The sequence below is a fragment of the Centropristis striata genome, chromosome 3, assembly GCF_030273125.1.
Source record: "Centropristis striata isolate RG_2023a ecotype Rhode Island chromosome 3, C.striata_1.0, whole genome shotgun sequence".
NCBI lineage: Eukaryota > Metazoa > Chordata > Actinopteri > Perciformes > Serranidae > Centropristis > Centropristis striata.
In genome coordinates, this window is record NC_081519.1 from 18159754 (window position 1) to 18183298 (window position 23545).

The 23545-nt window shown below is 41.1% G+C and overlaps 1 protein-coding gene across 1 annotated transcript in view; it reads right to left on the bottom strand.

Moving 5' to 3' along the window:
* cdh4 (cadherin 4, type 1, R-cadherin (retinal)) overlaps nt 1–23545 on the bottom strand; it is a 261145-nt gene that overhangs the window by 71251 nt on the left and 166349 nt on the right. The window contains exons 4-5 of the mRNA XM_059329049.1: nt 22775–23001; nt 11174–11356 (exon numbers count right to left, since the gene is read on the bottom strand). Of these exons, the coding sequence (XP_059185032.1) occupies nt 11174–11356; nt 22775–23001 (410 nt within the window). The remainder of the gene's footprint in view (nt 1–11173; nt 11357–22774; nt 23002–23545) is intronic.

Here is a 23545-nt window from a genome sequence, read left to right on the forward strand (position 1 = left end):
CTTTTCACATTTTGTGTCTGCTCAAAAATAGATTAGACGCTTTCTCCAACACGCGCACATGCACGCCGCTGCCTCCACCTCAGACCATTAACCAAACGGAGGAATGAAATGTGGGTTCGGAAAAAAGGGGCAATTAGAAGGAGAACAAATATTAATGGAAGTTAAGAAGTGACTCACAAACCCAATTACAGCATTAGCCAGGCAATTTAGATGAGCTCTGCGAGCAGCAAGAATCCTGTTGAAATGTACCAGCGGTCTCTATGCATTAACAATGGCATTAATTCCCCTGATTCACAGCAAGGGGAGAAGAATAGAGCAAATATAGCCATTCTGTCTCCCTTATAAAGAGAGCCACAATCCCTAATTCTGCAATGGGAATGGAGGAGGCGGGGGCCACCGTTCTTGTCTTCCCCGCCCAGAACAGACTGCAGACCCCCGGAGAGTCGCAACTCGTTAAAAAGCACCATTCTCCTGCTCTATCCAAGACTTCCCAACACAAGACTGATAGGTAAACCACAGGTCTTCCATGCACAGAGAAATGTCCCACAAGATAATTATAGTGAAGACATGGTTGGCTGCTGGAAGGCTGACTAAAGGAAAGACAGCAGCATAAAGAGATAGATATAGATGGATGGAGGGAGGGGGGGCCGTGGGGCCGAGCTTTCTGCTGCACTTGCACTTTTCCTCTCCACCTACCGCTATTGTCAAATTGCATCCTTCAAGCGGAGCTACTGCCACACACTCCCATAGGGGACATGCGGCCCTGACAGCCTGGCCAATCAGCAGCACCCTTAGGCCAGTTGAAAGCCCTTCTGGCATGCCTAAGGCTAGCGGGGTCCAACCAATCAGTTCGAGGCCAGGCTTTAAAGGAGGTCCACGCCTGGCTCAGGGAGCTGCTAAGGCTGCCAATGAGAGTCCAGAGGGGGAGTTCGAGTGGCTCAGAGGGAGGCTGCCAGAGGGGTCAGAGTGGACGAGGGCAGACTGACAGTTATTTAGTGAGAGGCTGAGCTCTGTGTCACTCACAACAGCACTCAGCCTTTGTACTACTGGGCCCGCTCTAATGGGACTGTCACCTTCTAATTGTCCGACTGGGGATGCAGAGAATGACACATACGCTCCGATACACAGACAATGCATAGAGCCACACACAGACACACAAGCACAAACAAAAAGGCATTGTGTTTGCACATACAGACTCTTTTTATGCTGAAAGAGGTTTATGTTTGTGGGAAATTTCTCACATGGCACAGTAATAAGACTGCACTGACCTACACTGCCATTAACAGTAAAAGGCCGAGGGCTAATTTATATAATACACCTGGTGCTCTCCATTATGTGTGTATAATATCTGAATATATTTGCTATACAGCAGATTGCTATCCACTGTGTTGCCCGTAGTCGCTAACTTTGTGTGACAGCTTTTTGGTGCTGTGCAGGTTGCGAAGCGGGTTTTGCTGAAGGCAGCCAGCTGCTCGAGAAGAAGTTAATGAGAGAGCTGAGAGTGTATATTTGTCGGTATAAAACCAAAACAAAGAGCTAAAAGACACAGAAAGTAGAGCTGATGGGAACTGTATAATTCTCTGTTGTTACTATCATATTCATTTATTCCACTGTTAATATAAATATTTATTAGCTGCTCTATTCGGAAACAAAACTTTTATCAACTCTAAAGATGTACTGAGACTGTGCACATTCTAATTTATTCATATATACAAAGTAACACATTTTACTATTAACAATGAATGAGATTAAATCAAACATTAACATCAGTGGGAGCATTAGATTAAGTGAGATGATGTGGTTACCAGCAGCAACATACAGTATATATGTGCAGTGGCGGAAAGAAACAAAGTACATTTACTCAAGTACTCTACTTAAGTACAATTTTGACTGACTTGTACTTTACTTGAGTATTTCCATTTTATGTAACTTTATACTTCTACTCCACTACATTTTGAGTCAAATATTGTACTTTTTACTCCACTACATTTAGCTGACAGCTTTAGTTACTTTACAGGTCGAGATTTAAGTGATTTGACTTGTTGTTTTTTAATTAAACCTTGTAACAGTATATTAAATAGTTAAAACGATCCCTAACTTGATCAAATTACATTTGATTACTTGCACTGCTTACATAAATACATCATAATATTAATCCAATAATATACTTGATATTAATAAAACACTCTGAGTGGGTCCATTCTGCATAACGTGTACTTTTACTTTTGATACTTTAAGTACATTTTGATGCTGATCATTTTTTATTTTTACTTCAGTAAGTTTTGAATGCAGGACTTTTACTTGTAGTGGAGTAATTTCATAGTGTGGTATTAGTACTTTTACTGAAGTAAGAGATCTGAATACTTCTCCCACCACTGTATATGTGTGTGTGTTTGTGTGTGTGTGTGTGTGTGTGTGTGTGTGTGTGTGTGTGTGTGTGTGTTTTGTGTGTGTGTGTGTGTGTGTGTGTGCACCAAGCACCAATAGTCATTAATATTTTCACAATATTGATATCGAGATCTTTGGTCAAAAAACACTGAGAGGGAAGCTAAGCTGTAAGATTAATTTACAAGCTTGATTCCAAAAAATGTGGGATGCTGTGTAAACCTCAAATTGAGAATGAGTATATATATATTAACAGAAACAAAAGGTTTCCCAGTTTGAACATTAGATATAATGTGTCTGTACTGTTCAATTGAATGTAAGTGGCAAAGGATATTTAAATAATTACATTCTGTGTTTTTATGCAGTTTTTCACCCTGTCTTAACTTTTTTTCTAAATCAGGGTTATACAGTATACTATATGCCATGGCATATAATATATAATAACTAGAGACTATCTTTGGATCACAACAGCTGTGATGCCAAATCAGGCCAGGGGTGTAAAGTTCGTCCCTACCTTCTACCCCCCTATTTCCACCAAACTTATTCCGACCACACACATGTATTATGAACTGACAGTGACAAAATCTGTACACAGACAGCCAGATGTATAGTTCCCGCTACAATAGGTGTATTTGACACACACACACACACACACACACACACACACACACACACACACACACACACTGGCACAACTGGTAACAAATGACATGAATAGCATTGCGCCTCACGGCAGTGTAACCCGGCCCATGTCCCCTATTAGTGGGTGAACAATCCAACGCTTGCTGCATTCTACTTCACAATGAGAGGAAAAGCCGACATTGGAGAATCAAAAATTTAAGCCCGCCACAACCCAGTTAGAGCTGCTAGAGCTGAAAACTACATTGTGTTTTCTGGGCTGCTCCAATCAGAGGTCATGCACTCTAGATGGAGTCAGGTTCAGTATTTGGCAGATCTGTTCTTCAGCAGGAAGGTTAGAAAGTTCTTCACCATCATGAAGAAGTCTAATATGTGGAACAATATTAAAGGGAACTTTATTCCTGGAGACCTTGTTATTATTGTGGATGACTCAGCAACAAGAAACTCCTGGATTCTGGGACGCGTTCTTAGGATCGTGTCAGGAGAGAAGAGACTGAGGGGCGTCCTGATTTAAACCAGAACGAGACATGTCAACAAACTCTGCCTGCTTGTTGAAGCTGAAAAGGCAAACTGACTCTGATTCTCCCAATGCACTGACTGGAAAGAAGAAGCTGAGCTGACTAACTGATTGTATGAACGGATGCTTATTGGCTCTATTGGTATTAACTGCTATGTAATAAGGAATTAAAGACTGAATTATTGGAGTCATTTTGAGGTATTGAAATGGTTATGGTTAATTAAATGATAATCTTTACCTGCTGTCAATAGCTGGTGCAGATTGAATGACTTAGCATACAGCACAGTCATGCAGATTAGTGTAGTTTAGTACGGAGCCTCATCTTTACACATATACTGTGAAGTTTTGTTTGCCGTTTGGTTCAATTGTGACTAAATTAATCAATATGTTACAGAGCCCACTGCTTTGGTGTAGCAATTTGGACAGAAAATGTGGCACATGCTACAAAGGAAGCAGCACTCCGTTACAGTAGTGAAGAGAACAGAAACCGCTGTTCGACAAGATCAGACCGCTGCAGCATTTAAAAAGCTTCAACCCAATTAAATCCACATTTTTGCTGTTGCAGAGTCAAACTTTTCATGTTTTAAGATTTTCACATTGTTAAGAAAACACAGAGATAGCTGGTAAATTCTTACATTGATGTCAAAATGTTGAGACTTTACCCACTGATAGGATGATGTCCTGTATAACCTGAGGAGAGCTCACATGCCCTGTTACCAATGTTACCAGTCTATGTTTGAATGTAACATATAAAGTTAGAGAAAAAACATTTAATTACAACTGAAAGTTGGGTTAGCAAATTATTTTAGACCAAAGACTGTATAAAGACAGCCATTGTCACGTCACTCATTGGTTTGTGGACTGCTGTTTTGAAGCCCAAAGCTTGACATTTTGGCTGTTTCTATCATGGTGTTTTGGAGCCAGAAGTGACCCTATTTAGATGAAATGGTTGAGTTGAGGAGGTTATACAAGTTACCAGCACAGTGGGGCCAGCAAACAGTAGCACTTGGTGGGCAAGCCTCATTTTTAATTCACATGAAAAATAAACAGCCAACTCCTTAGAGTGTCTGTTAGTACAACTGAATGCTTAACTAGGGCTGAGCAATATATCCACATTATACATTTTGGATATCATATCGTATCGTATGGCATAACTCTTGTCTTTTCTTGGTTTTAAAGGCTGCATTATGGTAAAATTATATCATTTTCTGAGAGACTTTAAAATTTCAACATAAGGCGTTTATACATGCAGCAAAATACCACTCACAATTACACTGTAGTCACGTCACCCTTGTAACAATTCTATGTAATATTTTGTGAAAGCACCAATACAGTAGTCATCGATTTTTTTGATAATATTGATATCAATGTCTGACCAATGTATGACCAAAATGCTCCCATTAACTTTTATGAACTGAAAACACACTGTGAAAGGGTCAAAGACAAACCCCCAACAAACTATTTACATGTCCACAGTGCCACTGATACGCATTGGTACGCCTTTATTCTCACTGACAAGTTGCCATGGTAGCAAGTTCAATCACAAGGTAGCCATGGTCTAAAGCATACACTGCTCTATCGTCTACTGGAAATGGGACCTCAATTTACTAAATAAACATCAGGCTGTAATGAAGAAGACTTGGAACTAGTGATAGAGACCATAAACTCATTAGGAAAGCGATTACTGAGGTAATAAATCAAGTGAGAAGCAGGGTCATTTTCTAATCATCTCTTCATTTTGCAGCTCGTGGAGTCGCCCCCTGCTGGCCATTCAAAAAATGCTGATTTAAGGCACTTCACTTGGGTTCAATTTTCAGACCCAGAAGCAACATCCACTTCTATTGAACCGTCTGGTTACGACTCCCTGGGTGCAAATTAGGAGGAATGAGACATGAGATGATTCATTTATTATAGTTTAGTAAATGCTGAATTGATGCTGAATTAGTGGAAGTTTATTTTGCTGTTGTTTGTCCTCCACTATTCTTCACTGCCTCTTTCAGAAGTATAAGGCCGTAATTTCCATCTGGAAACTGGTCTGGGAAATAAGTAATTGATGTAAAAACTGTTTGTTTGGTTGAAGAATTCTATGTATAATATGCAATATATAGTGTACATTGCGCCCTACCGACAGTACATGCTATAGGAAATATATATATGTACACATGCGCACCCACACACACACAAACTAGACACAATGGACATGATGCATTTCAGTGCACAAGGGATGCAATAAAACTGCAGACAAAACAAGCAGATCCAAAAAGCATATTACGAGCTCATTATGAGCTGTAATAAAATACACTGTGCAATATGAGGTTGTAAATAAACCACCGTGTTTTCATTTTGGGTACTGAGCAAACAGCAGTACAGACATTATAATATCATTGAGCTAACTTGCTCCCACACAGAAAGCCCCTTTTTCTTTCTCTGCATAAAGTGAGCATCAAGTTTTCTTCTGCCAAAGTGTGGAAAGTTAACTTAAACATTTGTTTTTGTTTCTGTGCTCTTGATAAATGAGAAGCTCAGAGTCATTCAGACTGTGACACTTTCAACTCTACACTGTATTGTATTATATTAGCCATGAGCCCCACCATAATGGGCTACTCAAAAATAATGAGGTAAACCAAATCCTACTGAGATACACTTTAATATGGCAGTTCACCTTTCCACCTTAAGACCTTCATTCTTGCCTTGTGCCTGTATGATGAAGACTATATATTACAGATATCATTACAGTTTCATTTGGTTCCATGGAAAGGACATGGAGTCCTGCAGAGAGGAAAAGAAACAGCAAACACAGACTTTCGTCTTTCCCTTGGCTGCGGAATCACATAATATTAAAATAAGCATCCACAATGTGCTCAATTATTTCCAGCTCGTATTGTTTGTTTCCTCGTCCCAACTGTGGGTCAGCGAGGGCGCCAGTGTTTGAGGCCTGGTTAAATGAACGGACGGTCTTTTCTCTCCCCATATTCAGACTGCTTTCCATCAGTTTTGCCTCATTGGCTCCAGTGTAGGTGCTGCAGGAGACGGTTGAGATGAGAATGCCACAAATGGCCTGAAACTAATGTTGGCCTCCCTCACCCTGCAGATTTACAGCACTCCCCAAAGACTTTCTATCTTTGCTTTTCTTTTTTTCCAATCTCAGCCTGTCCCCCTTTCTCCCTTTTTCCATCTCCCACCCTCACTGCTTTCTCAAAAGGAGTAGTTCTTGCCATCTGCCTCAGTATCCATTTAACTCTGGCTGTTTTTCAACCTCTCCATTTCCACTGCACTTACATCTGTCATGTCAAATAATTTGACAGCCAAAGCTCTGAAGCATATTCCATTTGAGCACAATAGTAAATCAATGGCATCAAAGCTGCACCACTTGTGGTTCGTCATGACTGAATTGCACATGTCAAGGTGGAAATGGCCAGCAGTGGAATGGTGCTCTTTTTTACACTGTCTGTTTGTGTGCGTGTGTGTGTGTGAGTGTGTGTGTGTGTGTGTGTGAGAGAGAGAGAGAGAGAGAGAGAGAGAGAGTGAGCGAGGGGGCATTTTTTCTTTGTTTCGTGGAAGTGAAAGTAGCTTTCAGAAGCTCAACCACAATATTTCCATCTGAGCTATACTAGCTGTAAGGATGATGATGATGATGATGATGATGATGATGATGATGGTAAAGTCAGAATGCACTGGAACATAACCTCAATAGCACCATAAATATTACATAATGACAATGAAAGAAAAAATGAAAGCTTTATGATCATATTATTTATAATTAAATCAGCAATGCCTTTCTTTTGTATATGGAATTGGATTTGCCTGGGATTAATCAAACATCCTACAGCAGCAAAACTACATTAGCCTCTCATTGTACTCGGTCTACTCAGCGCAGCTTTATCTCCACTCACACTGAATCAAAGAGAAAACCGCCACGGCTCCACCACACACCTTTTTGGCATGTCATTTGCATCATTTGATGCTTGCAAAGCCGTAATTACACTCCGAGGGTTAATTGGTCTTTTTAAACCTCATGAACCTGACTGTGTGAAGGCTTGAGTGTAGAAACACAGGTGAAGGAAACTCAAAGAGTTTCTGAGGCAGAGCAGAGTGGGTGTGTCCTGAAATCAAGTGCTTTAATGGTTGTTCTCTGCCACTTCCGAGACCGGCAAGATAAAGCACTAAATCCCCTCTGCTCCTCCCCTCGGCTGCCTGTCTGAATGGAGAGCTGTGTTGCAGTAAGAGCTGCGGACAGTATGAGTCACATCCCCCATGGTGCACCGCTTTCAGCTATGACAGAGGGCTGAGACACACCTATTTTGTGTTCACATACAGTATAGCTGGAAGCAAGCTTGAAGATGGGCCCTTACACACACACAAACCTAGTCAACCTCAACACTCACATGGCCACACGCCCGCACAAAGAAAGCCCTTGAGGTTTAATCCAACCATCTAACACCCGTCATGTGAAAAGGGGATAAAAAGGGTCCGTTTCTCCAGCAGGGAAGCACAATTTGGTGCCTCCCTTGACACTTCGCGGCCCCGCTGTTTGTGTGTGTGTGTGTGTGTGTGTTTTGTGTGTGTGTTTCCGTGCTTTGGTGGAAAATCTGCCCTCTTGCCGACACATTGGTGAAAGGCGATTTCCGTAATCCGGGAGTGTAAGCCTCGCTGTACAAATGGGCGTAAGGGACTTTGTGTGTGTGTGTGTGTGTGTATGTTAGTGTATATATGTGTGTTTGTGTGTGTGTGTGTGTGTGTGTGTGTGTGTGTGTGTGTGTTTGTTAGAAATGCCAGCAGAAAGCTGCAGTCTGTCTGGGTGTCTGATAAGAGGCATCGAGTGAGGAGAGTGTAGAGTAGCAGCACAGAGCTTAGAATATGATGCCTCCATGGGAAACTTCCTTTAGATTTTTTCTTATTTGAATATTCGCTTTTATCCACAAGTGTTAGTTAAGAACTGGTTACATACATGTTCAGTTAGCTGAGCTGAATAATATCCGCACAGAAATCATGGAAACCATCAAACTGAGTATGAATAAAAGAACAGTGTGCTTGACAGTGCTTGATTCCTATTTCAGTCTTAAATCCAGTCTCACAACCACTTTTTTGAAGTCCTGCACTTATCTTGATCCCGGGCCTTGATGGACTCAGAATGGTCTTGGTCTCTGGCTCGGCTATTGGTCACTTCCTGGTTGTACAGAACGTTGCCTGATTGGCTGATTCTACTAACATGATGTGTTAGATTAGTTTCATGTTAGAATATGGAGCAGTGTTGTTTATGGATAGATTTTTTCTGGCTAGCCTATCTCCTCAATCACTGTACCTGCACTGGAAACACCACTGCTTATTATGGTCTTGAACAGGACTCAATTTGGTCTTGACTTGGATTTGTCTGGACCTGGTCTTGGACTTCACTCTGACTCAATTTACCCGGACTACAGCCCTGCTTTACACCAGTCACACACACACACACACACACACACACACACACACACACACACCTTTTTCTAAAAGGTAGCTCTGTGTGGTAAAGTGGATAAATGGAAACGGAAGAATAAAATGAGAGACCAAATCTAATATAAGTCAGTTTCAGTAATTCATTATTTTTTGCAGCCTACACTTGCACATTTAAATTATGGTTGTCAAATATGCATTAAAAATGTTCCTCTTAATTAGTTTTTTTGCAGCGTACACTTGCAAATTTAAATTATGGTTGTCAAACGGGCATTAAAAATGTTTCTTTTAATGACTTTTGTGGGCTCAATGTATTATTGGATTTATTTATTCTCCTTTTTCATTTGCCATGTTTTGTTTGTTTGATAATTTCCCAGTGTCCTGTATTTTTATAATTCATTGTATAATTCAAAGGGAAAGTCTGTTTGAATGCTATAAACTTAATCCCTATTGTCTACCTTAACAACGTTTGATGCCGATGACTTTGTGTTCTATAAATAGTAGAGCCGTGCAGCTCTGGTGCTATTTGAGGATTGACAATGATATTCTGTGTAATAGCGCTTTTTCATTTCAAAAGACTGATAGAGCGGACAGAGGTATTCATGTGCAAGCCGTTAATTAAGGGTGCATCTATGTCTAACTATAGGAGTGGAAACATTTTCCTATCCTCATATTTCACAATGAGTAGAATATCATAAAATACATCTTATGCATGGCTTTTTGACTCTGACGAGGATGTACACATATTTCCTTTATGTGATTCCTGGTGGTTGAGCAGTTAACATGCATGGGGACCATTTGATTGTGGAAAGTGAAGCTAATGTGGTTAAGTTGGTTGTGCCTTAAACCGGCATTATTTCTAATGGCCAGCAGGGGGTGACTTTATCGCTGAAATCACTAGTTTCAGGATTACACGGTGGTGTAGTAGTTTGCACTTCCGCCTCAGAGCAAGAGGGTCAAGGGTAGGATTGAAACGTCAAAACAGTGGTTAAGGATAATTAATCAAAATTAAATTAATCCAATGAAGTCTTCTTTAATACAGCACAATCTTCATTATGAATTATAGTCAAATTTTAAGTAAAACAAATGATAAAGTAGTGTATGCCTTGGTTGGCATGGCTAACTTGTCATAGAAGTTGCTACCATAGAGTGCTGTGTACATTTAAATAGCCGTGAATTTGTTTTTGGGTGTTGTCATGTTTTAGTTTTTGACCCTTTCGCTTCCAAAAAGTTAACTGAGCGCTAGTGTTAGCTCGTAACTCCTTCCAAACGTGGTCAATTATGCCAAAAGAAAATAACAGGTGACAGCCAAAATGCCAAACTTGAGGCTTCTAAACGGTAGTCCACAAACCAATTAGTGGCACCATGGTGGCTACGTCCACACTTTTTAAATACAGTCTACGGTTCCAAATAAAGGTTTTATTCTATTCTCCTCTTTATATTTTTTATACAATTACTATCAAATAAAATTTGTATGCAACTGTGTTGCTTCAAGGCAGATCTACTGGTGCTGGTACTGGAAAACTGAAATCAATCATTAGCATCCATCAAACAAATTGAATAAAAAATTATGTTAAAGTGCTTTGTTTGTTGCACCGCCAAAGCGTTCCTTGAACAAACGTAAGCGTTTTGAGCGTTTGAGCTCCCCAACACCTCAGAACAGTATGGAAGTCATGATCACCAATCAATTTAGATGTGCTGTAATCTACAAAGAGATGTACCGTGATGTGAATAACTGTTCCAGAGCTATATTAACAGGTGTAGGAACGCCACTGAGAGAGAATACTCCTGAGTAATCCTTAGATCTATTCTTCTGAGACCAAGCATGAAGTGTGCATTTGTGTGCTTTCCAAGCAAGGATTATTTTTTTCCGTCTGCCTGTCTATGGCGCCCAGAGGCACAGCAGACAAATCACCTGGCATCATGACTTAAATCGGAGACAAGAGCAGCACTTTAAGCCTGCTGGGTGTGCTTGATAGAAAATACCAGAATGTTATGTCTCTCAGCCTCATGGTGACTGTAAGAGACATTACTGTAGGTTCCCCACTCTGCCTGACCTGAGTAAGCACTTAGAAACAATATATAGGTTGTCTACCTATCTTAGCTTTCCTCTGCAAGACTTGTTGTACAAAAGTTTTGCGGTGAACCAAAGACCTTCCACATATGGTATTTGCTGAAATTATATAAAGTGTCACTCACTCTGACAAGCATGTGAGGGAAGGGTCCTCGGGAGTTTTCAGGCACATTGATAGGTGGGATGACCCAGTCTCTCTTCTGTCGCCTCAGCCCATTGGCAGAGGAGCTCCTCTGATGTTTTCGAGGAAACTTGATAACTCTGGGTTGGGAGTCCCAGGCTCTTGACAGCATTTCTTCAATGCCACCCTGGAAAGAAAAAATCCAAACACATCACATTACGCCACATCTCGCATTGAATAACTTGCACGTTATCATTTCACGAATGCTATTTTGCCAAGACAGGTTGGAAGATGAATCTATAAAGTGCTCTGAAATGACAAGTTTTCTTCTCTGCTAAAATTGAAACTAAAATACCAGGTGCCACGCTGACAATGAGTCCTTTTTGGAAGAGTGACAGAGTGGCACACACAAGGAAAAATAAATAAACATGTATCAGAATGCTGCTGCATCACATTTTATGAGGCCCTTGGCAAGACACACTTAGCCCGAGCCTTCGACTCAGAAAGTGAGACCTCCCCCAGGCTACTTGGCTGTCCACTGAGGTGCTGTCCTTTGTCTGTATCGCCACACAGATTGTTCAAGCAGATATTATTCCTGCCCGTCCCTGTCCTGTCTGTCCCCGCTCAAGACAGAAAAACACTGTGACACTTTGCCCTGACAGAAGCCTATCATCAGATAGAACAGGTGTTGATGAAATACCAGTGTAATACCAAGAGGAGAGAAACAGGAGAGCACTTCGAATACTCTTGGTTTATTTAAAAAAAATAAAAAACATTAAATAGAGTTACTGCCTCGTGGCTGTATGCCTCAACAAACCAGCCAAGTTGTCGTTTACATCCATGTCTGTTTAGACTCATATTGCATGTAGCCATGACAGTAGACAATGCTTCAAATATGGATGTTGTTACAAAGAAGCTACACAATTTAAAACATGGATGCTTCTTACACATCTTCAACCCAGCAGCACATAAGATATAAACAATCACCACAGCTTTTCAGATTAGTGTCACCTAATCACTATCCTATCGAATGTTGAATAATGGCCAGAAAATTGTTTTTGTAAAAATGATGATTTGACAATGAAATCGACCTTTAACCTTATATATATATATATATATATATATGTCATCACTTCATTGATTTATCTTAATAGACATGTATGTGAAATTTTGTCACAATAAGTATATAAGTTCTTGAGTGATGGCCAAAAACACGTTTTGTGATGTCACATAGACCTTGACTTTTGACCTCCGAAATCGAATCAGTTCATCTGTGAGTCCAAGGCTGTTTGAAATGTGCATAATTCGCAATACGGACATACTGCCTACTACATATTCAATCAATATAGACTGCATACTGTCTACTAAATTAAATATCATATTGGCAACAGACTGTTTAAACTGGAATATGCTCTGCAATACTGACCTGAGAGCGTGTATGTGCCGAGTATGTACAGTAAGCTCAACACAGCTCAAGTTTGTGCTAAATTTGAGCAAATTCACTCAAGGCATTTCTGAGATGCTACGTCCGTGTGAATGGGACGTACATGAGGTCACAGTGATGTTTGACCTCCAAAATCAAATCTAAGTTCATCCTTAAGTCCAAGGGGATGCTTGTGCCAAATTTGAGTCAATTTCCTCCAGGTGTTCTTGGGATATTGCTTCCAAAAGAATTGGAAGGACAGACGGACAACTCGTAAACGTAATGCCTCTGACCACAGCTGTTGATGGCGTGGCGGCATCAAACTGCAGCGTGTAGATCTTTGGGATCACTGTGCTATTCCACAGAGGAGAATACGTTGCTGATTGGATATGTGCAGCACTTCTTATTTTTGATGATGAGGTACCTTTGACACCACACAGGACCACAGTATTATGAGCAACTCCTTTATAGGACAGTATTGGTGTATATACAGCCCTCTGCAAAGACTCCCTCCAGCTACAGCTGCAGAGAGAAGATTGTGTTCTTACTCATCTAGCCTGGTGAAATGAGGGTTAGAAGGGTGTGTAAAAGACTGAGTGTTTTTTCCCAATCCTCTATGGTGTCCTCCTGTGTAAGATGGTTGTATTGCTGTAATCCACCTAATCCTATTGTTGTCTCTGCGCCCTGTGTATACACACAACACACACACACACACACACACACACACACACACACACACACACACACACATATACTGGCAGTGAGTTGCTGTCACCTGAAGCACAGTGGAAATCCTGCTGCTCGTTCCACCTGGAACACACACAACGCAGTCACACAACAGCGTGTGCACCAGCAAACACAGGCCGGCAGTTCATCATATCAATATACACCTGCTTTGCCTGTGAGAGAGGCAGACTGTAAGCTGCACCTGAGCAAACGCAGTGTATATTTTTCATCTTTTGTTTCAACTCTTCACACATTCACAGCTCAGAGGATTGGACTGCAAACGAAGCGCACACCTAAGGACAGTTAGCCGGTTTAGCCGGGCAGGAACCGCAGCGTAGAGGGAGAGGTGCAACCAGGCGCATGGTTAGAGGACAGAGAGAGGAACAAGGGGACCAGATGTGTTTCCCAGATAAGATAACTCTCATTCCGGCTCCACTCATCCAAAACACACACAGGTACCAACTGGCACGGGGGAGGCAGGATGCTGCCAGCCCCCCTCCAACGGGCGGCAGGTGGAATTAGTCTCTGTCTGTGAATGTGTTCCTGTGGCTGTGTGTGTTTGCAAATGCTCATCTGAAACAAACAAGTGGAAACAAACATCATGGTATTAAAACACACATGCGACAGAGAATAAACAACACTATCTGTGGCAGATGATGATGAATCATCAGGACTGGCTCTGCGTTAGTACATATGGAGGTTAACAACATACATGCTACCACAGCACGGCTCTTTTCAGTGTGTGTACCATGATAAAGTCCTTATCTGCCTTTCACCGGCTATCTGCAGAAAAACACAATGAATGAATAGTTGCTCTATATGCCAATCAGCCCAATGACGTAGGCAGCCCATCAGGCCTGACGATAACAAGGTTGAAGCATCCGATTGGTCGGGCCCCAACATTCCTTTGGAAATGTTGCCAAAACAGAAATGAAGAAGGGAGACGGTCAGGCCGAGAGACAGACACGGGGAGAGACAATGAAAGGGAGACATCCTTTATTGCAAGTCTGCTTGTGGATGATATCAGCGTAGTGACTGCATGTGACTGTCACTTTCAAACAGCATGGCAGATGACAGGCTGTTGGCGTTGTGACAATGCCAGAATTACAAAGGAGAGAAAGAAAAACTGGAAAAAGCTCTCCATGGGTTGCCAGGAAGCGAGGTGCTTATTAGAGGGGTTTTTTTTTGGTGTCCGAATGTGTGTGTATGAATACAGTATGTGTAGTTCAACCATGCCTGTGTGTGTGCACATATGGGGAATCATGTGTGACGGCCTTGTTGCATGCATGCATGCACACGTACGAATGTGTAAAAAATAATGCATGAACATATGTGTCTGCGCGTGTCCCAGATCGCGTATGTGCGAGAACACATGACAAGGAGTCGGTTAGTGTGTCCCCGCTGTGCCTGGGGCTCCTGAAACCCAGAGGCAGCAAGGGCCAGCTGGCAGCTCCCTGCTCCCAGGCAGGCTGCACATTGCTGGGGCATTCTTTAGTCCTGTAGCCCCCCAAGCCCTGGAGCTGACATGTGGAGGTTATCAGCCTGACAAACAGGCAGAACAATACAATAAGAGTGTGCGCTCATTTCTCATTATCTGTTCAGTGTGGCTCTGAAAATATTTGATTTGGGTCTTTTGATGTTTTTTTTTCTTTATGTCTTTCGTGCTGCCGTTTCCTTTGCTGGTTCGCTATGATAAAAAAGAGATCACAGTGCTCGTCTTCAGTAAGGAGAATGTTCTCCCACGAGATCTTCTCTCAAAGTGAGGAAAAACAACATTTAAATCTAACTTTGTATAAAAAAAGTATTGAAATTCTCATCGCTACTACTTGCCTGTTGAGACTTGCCGCTTCCCTGTGTGGATTGTCAACATAATCAGGCTATAATCACAAAGTTAAAGCACACAACCATCCAACCCTGCCTGTGTTGCTTTTCAACGACCAGTGGACCCCAGGGTCCTACGTTCCACCCTGCTGCTGGCCTTCTCTGTAATCTACCTTGAACAGGTGAGGCTGTCTGGGGAGAGTGCAGGAAAATGCAAATCAAATAAGCACTAAAACCCACTCCGGCAAACCAGTCGACTCCAAACGCAGCAGTGCATAACTGATGGGCTCTAAGCTGGTGGAGAAGGCAAACCAACGTGCCATGAAATCAGTACGAGTTGGAGAGCACTCAACGAGAGGCCCTACCTGTGTGTGGTGCGATAGCCTGAGTACATAGACACAGTGGAAAGGGCTCTCAGGCCAAAGATGCTCAACACTTCAATTGCTGTGGTATTGTACACTGGAAAATTAAACACTTAAATGAGCTGGTTGATCATGGAGCACATTCCAAGTATGCTAATTCCTGTTGCTAAAACAGCACAGCGAGAAACCAAGCCAGTTATTAAAAGCAAATCAATGCACTCTCACTGGTGCTATACAACAAAGTGAGCATAGCAAGAGAAAATAGCGACAGTATATTCTGTGTTGAAGCCAATTCATCTGAGAAGAGATGAACCGAGCATACAATTTGTTACACTACGACACCTCTCTCCACACATTATCTGTCTCTGCACAAAATGAGCTGCGATTTGAGCTGTCGGTCTTTTAATCACCACTGAGAAGAAGAGGATATCCTGAGCTGTTTATATCCCCCGTTGCCATGTTGATAACGCAGAGATAGGTTGCAGTTAGGTGATGCGATTATGATAACCTCTTCTCTGAAATAACTATTGACTTTCAGAACAAAGAGATGGCTCAGATAACAAATACTTGTCTTTCTGTGTGTTTACCGAACTGTAAAAGAAAAATGGGCCACACTTAAATTCCCCAAAATCATAGGAAGTCATTGCACTAAACCACACACAGCACTCTCCTGTTAACTGACTTACTGACTTCCCTAGTTTATAATGCTATATGTCAAAGGAGACAATTTGGCTTTGTAACTCACTGCTGCTAGTTCTCTACTGTTACATTTACTTCTAACTGGAAAAGTGTCCAAACTCAAACCCACAACTTCAGTTTAGTAAACAAGGAGAACTTACAGCACCTCGGGTAGGGAGTATTGGACTCTCCTTGGTATTGGTGCAACTTGTGATAAAAGGGCAATTTCATTTCACGCAACAGACAGATATTTCATTCCAGTGTTTCCCCTCAATTTTTTTTTTTCTTTTGTCCACAAGAGACACTGACTGTAAACCAGCCAGCTTGCGTGATTTGCAGACTGGACGCTAACGCCTGGATTCCACTGGATGCGTAACGGCTGCAGATCCGTCGTCGGAGCCGTTACGCACCCATTATAATCAATGTGTGAGATTCCACCGACTGCAGATCCGCTGCGTAATGAGTCCGACAACGCAGGGCCATCCGACAGCCCTCGCAACACTTGCGCAGAGCTTCTATTTTTGTCGGACGACGGAGCACGACGCATAAATTCAGCACAGAACAGATCGTTCGGGACAGGAAGTCGTGCACAGACACAAAATAAAACATCCGGTATATTTTCAAAATAAAGTACCTCGGGTTCACGGCGGATCGTATTTCATAACTTGAAGACCTGAAATCAACAGGTTAGAGGTTTTCACTCGTCTTTTCACCCCACTGACACCGCTCACTCCGGTGCTTGTTGTAAACAAACAGAGATGGCTAAGGCTTGTTAACAAGAGGCTCTTGTTAACAAGCCGGCCGACCTCGTTAGCGCTCATTAAGACGGAGTCGCTGGATTTGTCTCCAGTCATTAACGAGGAGATGTTGATTATCTTCCAGTTATATCAATTGATTAGGCGTGAATTCGCGAGATCTTGTGCGTCCTCGGGACTCTGCTATCCGCAACAGCTCCGACACAGACGGATCCGGTGGGTGTTGACGGACTGCGTAGATACGCAGCCGTTGCGGACGGACCACTTTCGGAGTCGTTACGCATCCAGTGGAATCCCGGCGTAAGGGGTTACCATCCCCTCCGGCTCTGTGACCGCAGCTGGGAGAAACTCCTACGGGAGGACTGTGGCGCTTCGACTCGTTCTTCCTCATCTTAACGAGCTGCCGGCCCCCGCGGCTCGTTAAGAGGAGTAAGAACGACTCTCCGAAATTCTCCAGTAACACCAGAAAAAGTCACTAGATTTGTCGTTAGTTGCTTTTAAAGGGGGTCTGAAAAGTTGCTAAAGCTAGCGACAGAGTCGCTAAGTTGGCAACACTGCCGATCACTGCCCTAAGGAGCTACGCTGTCACGCTACTTGCTATATAGACCGTGTATAAGCTTGAACATTACCTTTTCAGTTGATGTCCTAAGAGGGTCCGACAGGATTTGATGCGCTCGTTGATGACTCAAAACAAGTCGAAAATAACGTTGTGTGTTGTTGTGCTCACACAGTGCTGAATGAATGTAGGGGAAATACTGCATTCTGTTTGTCATTTTGCACCTTAACACCAGGGTTATTATTGTAAACTCAAACTAAAAGTAAATAATTTAAGAAAAACTGAAACTAAACTGAAACAATTTTGCAGAGTAAAATAAACACATAATGAATAAATAAATAAATAAAAATGTTTCAGTTTTAGTTTTTTAATTACAACCCTGATTCCAGAGAAGGTGGGACATTGAACCACAGTTATTAATGTTGTCCTTTGAAATGCTGTGGTAAATCAAATGCCATTTAACCAGGAAATTCCTCCTAGGTCTGATGTTAACCAGCTGGAGTTGCTAAGGTTTCTTTAGAGTGTGGAGTTGAAACAGCAGCATCAGTGTCATGCCTTAACCTGAGCCGTGCAAGTGGACAATAGAAATGTTCATCATGGCAGAGGTTTTGGAGAATCTTCAGGATGTTGACAGTCAAAGCTAAGAAGAAAAGAGAGTGACTGAGAAAGAGTCCGTCGGATAAGAGTTAATCTAAGACAGGTTCTTAGTCATTGGCCAGAGGTTTATGAAATAAAAGACTGCAGACAAACCAAAAATAATACAAAAAGTATTAGCTGGCTTGCTATGTCTTGTGTTGCTGCACTTGATGTCTGGCTGTGTTAGAAAAGTTGTAGACAAGTTTTTTTTTCAATCATAAGTAATGTAATGATAAAAAATGCACAGCAAATGTGAAGCTGTTCATACTTAAAACAGCATGTGTAGAAGTGCTTTGGGGCTCTAAATCACAAAAAAATAGCACCCCTATGTAATGTAGTTATGATTTCAGTTTCACGCTCAGTGTTTTTCTGCCAATAGTACAAACTTTCAAACTTAAGGAGTGAGGCAGGAAAGGCAGCAGCCAACAGGAACTGAACATGACCTTGACCACAGAGTCAGAAACCTGTCTGCAGGGCCGTTTGACATCATAGCAGGTCACTGATTCAAAACAGGCTGCTATGTAGACTTCCTGCTTATTCCATGTCAGATTAAGGGACAGCTGCAGCTGAGTTCCAAATCTAACAAAAATTAGTCAGCCACATGAAATAAGTCTACAGCAAAACTATGATCATTTAGAAATGTCATCCTTCCCACTCAAGTCATAAATAGTAGATGTCAGCAAGGACAAACTGTTTAAAAGGGTGATTTTTCAGCCTTGTGGAGGTTGTCACTCAATGTTTCACTCAGTTCCTTAAATGTTATACAGTTTTTATAATGCCACCAGAAATGGTATTGTAGAGTGCTGCAGGAATGCGTCCTAAAACCTGTAAATGAGGCGTCATTGACACCCATTGAATTTCAATGGTTTTTTGAATGGGTTTTTGGTTAGCTGCTTGAAATAAGGTCTGTGGTTAACAAAAGCTTAAGAGGTGTTTTGTTTTCACACAAAATACCCCACTTTGTGAGTTTTGAAGCTTTTACGTGTGCTGAAAAAGGTCTTGGCTAACAGGTGGATTAATGAGACTGCCTCATCTGCAGATTAGTGGTCATGTGACTGTGGTGTAGTTCATAGGGCTGGGTGATATGGCCAAAATCTTTTATCCTAATAAAGGTAATTTCATATCTCAAAAATTATGTTGCAGTTTCAAATTAAATTATAGAGGAAAAATAAAAATAATATTTTCAGCTATATGCTGACTCTGTTAACATGAACGCAGAGAAATATACAAAGTGATCAGATCAGGAAAAAAGTTTGATTTAACTACAATGGTTGATCAAACATAACAGAAAGTATTTTAACCAAGTTTTGGGCTCTAACTTCTAACCTTTAAACATTATTCTCCACCAGTGTTATTTTAGTTAGTATGTGCTTGTTATTATCAATTTAGATTAATGTATAACATAATATTTGATATACAATATGATTCCATCACAATATTCCGTTGAAAGAAATTATCATATCAAACTTGCCCAGCCCGAGTAGTTTTAACGTTAACTTTTCAGTTCTGCCCATTCCATTTATATTATTATTTATAAATATATATTATTTATATTATTCCAAAAATCAATTGTAATTTTTTGTTTAGTTTCCACAATAATCTAAGATCCAATGAAAACAAACAAACAGGGAACCAAGGTACAGCTAACTTCTGTGCCGTCCTATAAAAACACGTCATCTGCAGCAACCTATTGGACTGTACAGTATGTAACAAGCTAGAAATAAATAAATTAACCACCAACCAAAGATTACTTTTGGTTCCTTCAGCCATTGTCCTGTCTCAAATTATCCTGTAGCAACCACTGTATTCTAATAATTACATTTTTTAATGAGTATGCCTTTAATGAAACGAGTATTCATTTTTATTTCTCCTCAGGGCGTACCAGGAGATTGGAACTAAATTCTCCTGTAGCACTGGCACCCGCTTATATCATCTGAAGAAACCAGTGACAAGGACACATGTAAACAGTGTTGTGGCGGAAATACATACTGTACTGTACATACAGGAGCTGGCTTTCAAATTTCCATGTGATTAGAGAAAACACATTTATTTCTTGTTCAATTATTGAATCTTTCTCCAGCTCCATGATGTGGGGAACATAATTACACAGCGAAACTACATCACCTGGTCCTTGCAGACTCCGCTAGAGTGGAACATTAGCTCAATCAATGTCAATTATTTCCCAGTCTCCATTATTGCACTGCCAGGAGTGGGCAGAATTTTAATCCCCGCTCTGCAATTGCTTTAGCTACATGAGTCTCTGGCTTTTTGTCATGATTAGAAACATGACTGAACATTAAGCCCAATGGCGTTCAACAAGTAGTGCGGGAAAAATGATAATAGCTTTGTCGCTCAACAAAGTGCAGCCCGGTGGTAGCAGTCAGTAACAGTGGCTATACATTTTGCCCTGTGTAGTTTGACAGTCTCTTTTAGCTAATAGAGCCTTGGTAGCAAATAGGGCAATGTCTCTTCTTCTCACATACAAAGAAGAACTGGATCTTAACTGCCGTGCACGCATTGTTAGAAAATCCCTCCTCAGAGACGAACACAAAGGAAACACAAACATGTGTATGTAGTGTGTATATCCAGGGTCAGAGAGACGAGGGGAGAAGTGTTCTTACTGTAAATATTGAGAGAAAAATAGACAGCATTAATGGTTTCTTTATCTGAAAGCTGCTTCACACTTTCTGCAACAAACAATGAAGCATATCTAATCAGTAAACAACCCTACGACTGGGGTTTAATAGCATTTTATTGAATCCAAATCCACCTTCAAATCCTCTTATCAAATCTAAATCCTTTTTGAATATTTTTTATCAAATATAATTAGGTTCAGCCTTCAACACTTGCAAGTAACTAAAGTTGAAAAAAAATCTAAAACAAAGATCAGTAATCATTTGTCGACTGATTAGGCGGAAACAGTTTCAGTGCTGTATCACATTTTAATTAAATCTGACACATTGAAATACCTGCTCACTTCTACTTTTCACAGCCTACTTGCCATGAATACTAGAGGTCCCAGTGCAGAACTAAAGATTATAAGGTTAAAATATTGATATGATATGCATAAAAGAAGAGGAGAGTGGCAACTTGACTGCTAAAACACACAGTGCAAACAATCTGTGGCTGAGTGTGCAGAGAACACAATAACCAGACAAAAGCAAAAATATAATCTGTTTTTTGTGCTCATGAAAACGAGCGAGGAATATATTTTTTTTTCCATAGTAGGGTTTTCATAGTTAAACCTGAAACTAGACCTCATGTGGGCGGCCACAGGGGATCGTTGTTTGCGTGCTCCTTTTTAAATCAATCTAGAATAAAATCTATAATATATGGTCGCCCATTAAGTTCTAATACTTTTGTTTTCAGACACAATCCTCTGTTAACTGTGGTTTCATTTTCATTGTGATATGTTTGGAAGAGATTGATTAATAGTTTTGAGAAGATATATACTCTATCTGTCAAGAATAAATCACATTGTCACAATCACTTCATGGAAAGAAAAAAAAATATTTTATTCCAACTTTATGAGCGGCCGTGTAGCTAAAGTATTCATTGTTTTTGCAAGCAAAAGCGTCTTATGTGATGTTTTTATGTTATAAATCCTGCGTTCCAATACCACATGACACAATTACAATATTTTATCAATAAATATGATTGATTTACTTATTTAACCCTTTAAATTGGGGATTTCCAGTTTATCAGTCCAGTCAGTTGTACAAGCTTGATTTCTTTTTTTATCAGTTTGATTTTATGCAAACTGGCTTAACTGGCATTTGTTATTACATCACATTCTGGCAAATTAAAAAATAGGCTGCATCAGCAACCTTTACTGATGACATGGTGCTAAATCCAACTGGAATTTCTGTGTTTCCTTCACATAGATTTAATCAAGTTGAAACAGCCGTTGAGCGCGGTGTGACACCTAGCGGTCCGTCCGGTGTTTGAAAAGTTTTACACCGGCACATCACTACATGAAATACCAAAACATATCATTGTGGGCACTGGGGAAATATTTCTATTGCAAGACCTTCACATTCATGCTTATAAAATGGACATATATCAAAAGCTAAAGAAATATTTTTTTTGTTAATGCTTTTACATTTAGAAATCTTTTATATTAATATGTTTTGAGTGTTGATGAAAAAACATGTGCAACTGTTTGTTTTTTTCATTCTTGACACGATTTGAACTGTTATTAATAATTATGGGATATGAAGCATTTACTAAAAAAAAAAATTATATCCCATTGATGGACCGTTTGTATTGCAGAGTTCAAAGGGTTAAGCCACTTGTGAGAAACCCAGAAATCTGACCCAAAATGGAACCAGCTATGGAAGCCCAACATTCAACAACAAAGAAACAAATGCAGCAGTATAAAATGATCATCACACAGCCAGGACCAGTCTTAACACCTGCTGCCTCTGGAAACTTTGTTGGACAGAGGACAAGTGAGGGTCAGAAGGGAAAACGGCTTTACGGCAACGGTCAAGTAGGCTGGAGGCATTTCAGTGATACACCCAGTGGGTTCTGGTTAGTTAGGTGGTAGCTTAATAAATTGGCAGTGTAATCATGAGGAAACAATCCTAACAGTTCCATCTGTGTGCCCTTGTGTTTATGTATTCCTGAATGTGTTCTCCCTCGTTACCTTTGTCAGGGCTAAAGGATGAGGATGTCCGGCCAGGGCCAGCTTAACGGTGGTCTCCCAGATGTGCGGGTCATGGAGCCCCCGGGCCGTCACCATGAACTGGACGGGCTCTGACAGGTTGGCCAGCTCCTGCTCCGCGTACACCGACCCATCAGGCCTCACGCTGAAGTTGGGGTCGCTGCTGACAAAGCCCACCTCCCTGCTGCGCTGGCAGTCCTCAAACTTCACTGCAGAGAGATAGATAGGAGAGAGGAACAGGGTACGGAATTAGAGAGCAGCACAGTGAGATTTACTCCGTGAGGTGTTCGCAAATCCTTGACACATCTGGCAGGTTAAAGATTAACCTGCATCCATCAAGACATATCTTGAAATATTTCATCCCTTCCGCTGTCACTTTTGATTCCCCGCTTTAACGTTTTTGGCAAAACAAACTGCTTATCTGTTTCTGAACCGGAATACACGGAGGGCAACCTAATTCTCTTTCATAATATTCTTTTCCCATACTCGACGGATAGCAATGTCAAAACAGCATTTTCCTCAGCTTCTCCAGGGAAAGCATGAAGAGAAGGTCTAAAGCACATTAGGCTGACTGGGCCGATTGCACTCCATGCTTTGCTGCCAGGCACATGGAGCACAGGCTTGAATGACATTTGGAGGGTTCTGCTTGACTGAGACAAAAGAAAGAGAGCTGGGAGGACTCTCTTGTTTGCACACACACAAACTGCTATTCCTGTGACAGAGTAATGGGTCCATACTGGCACATATGGACAC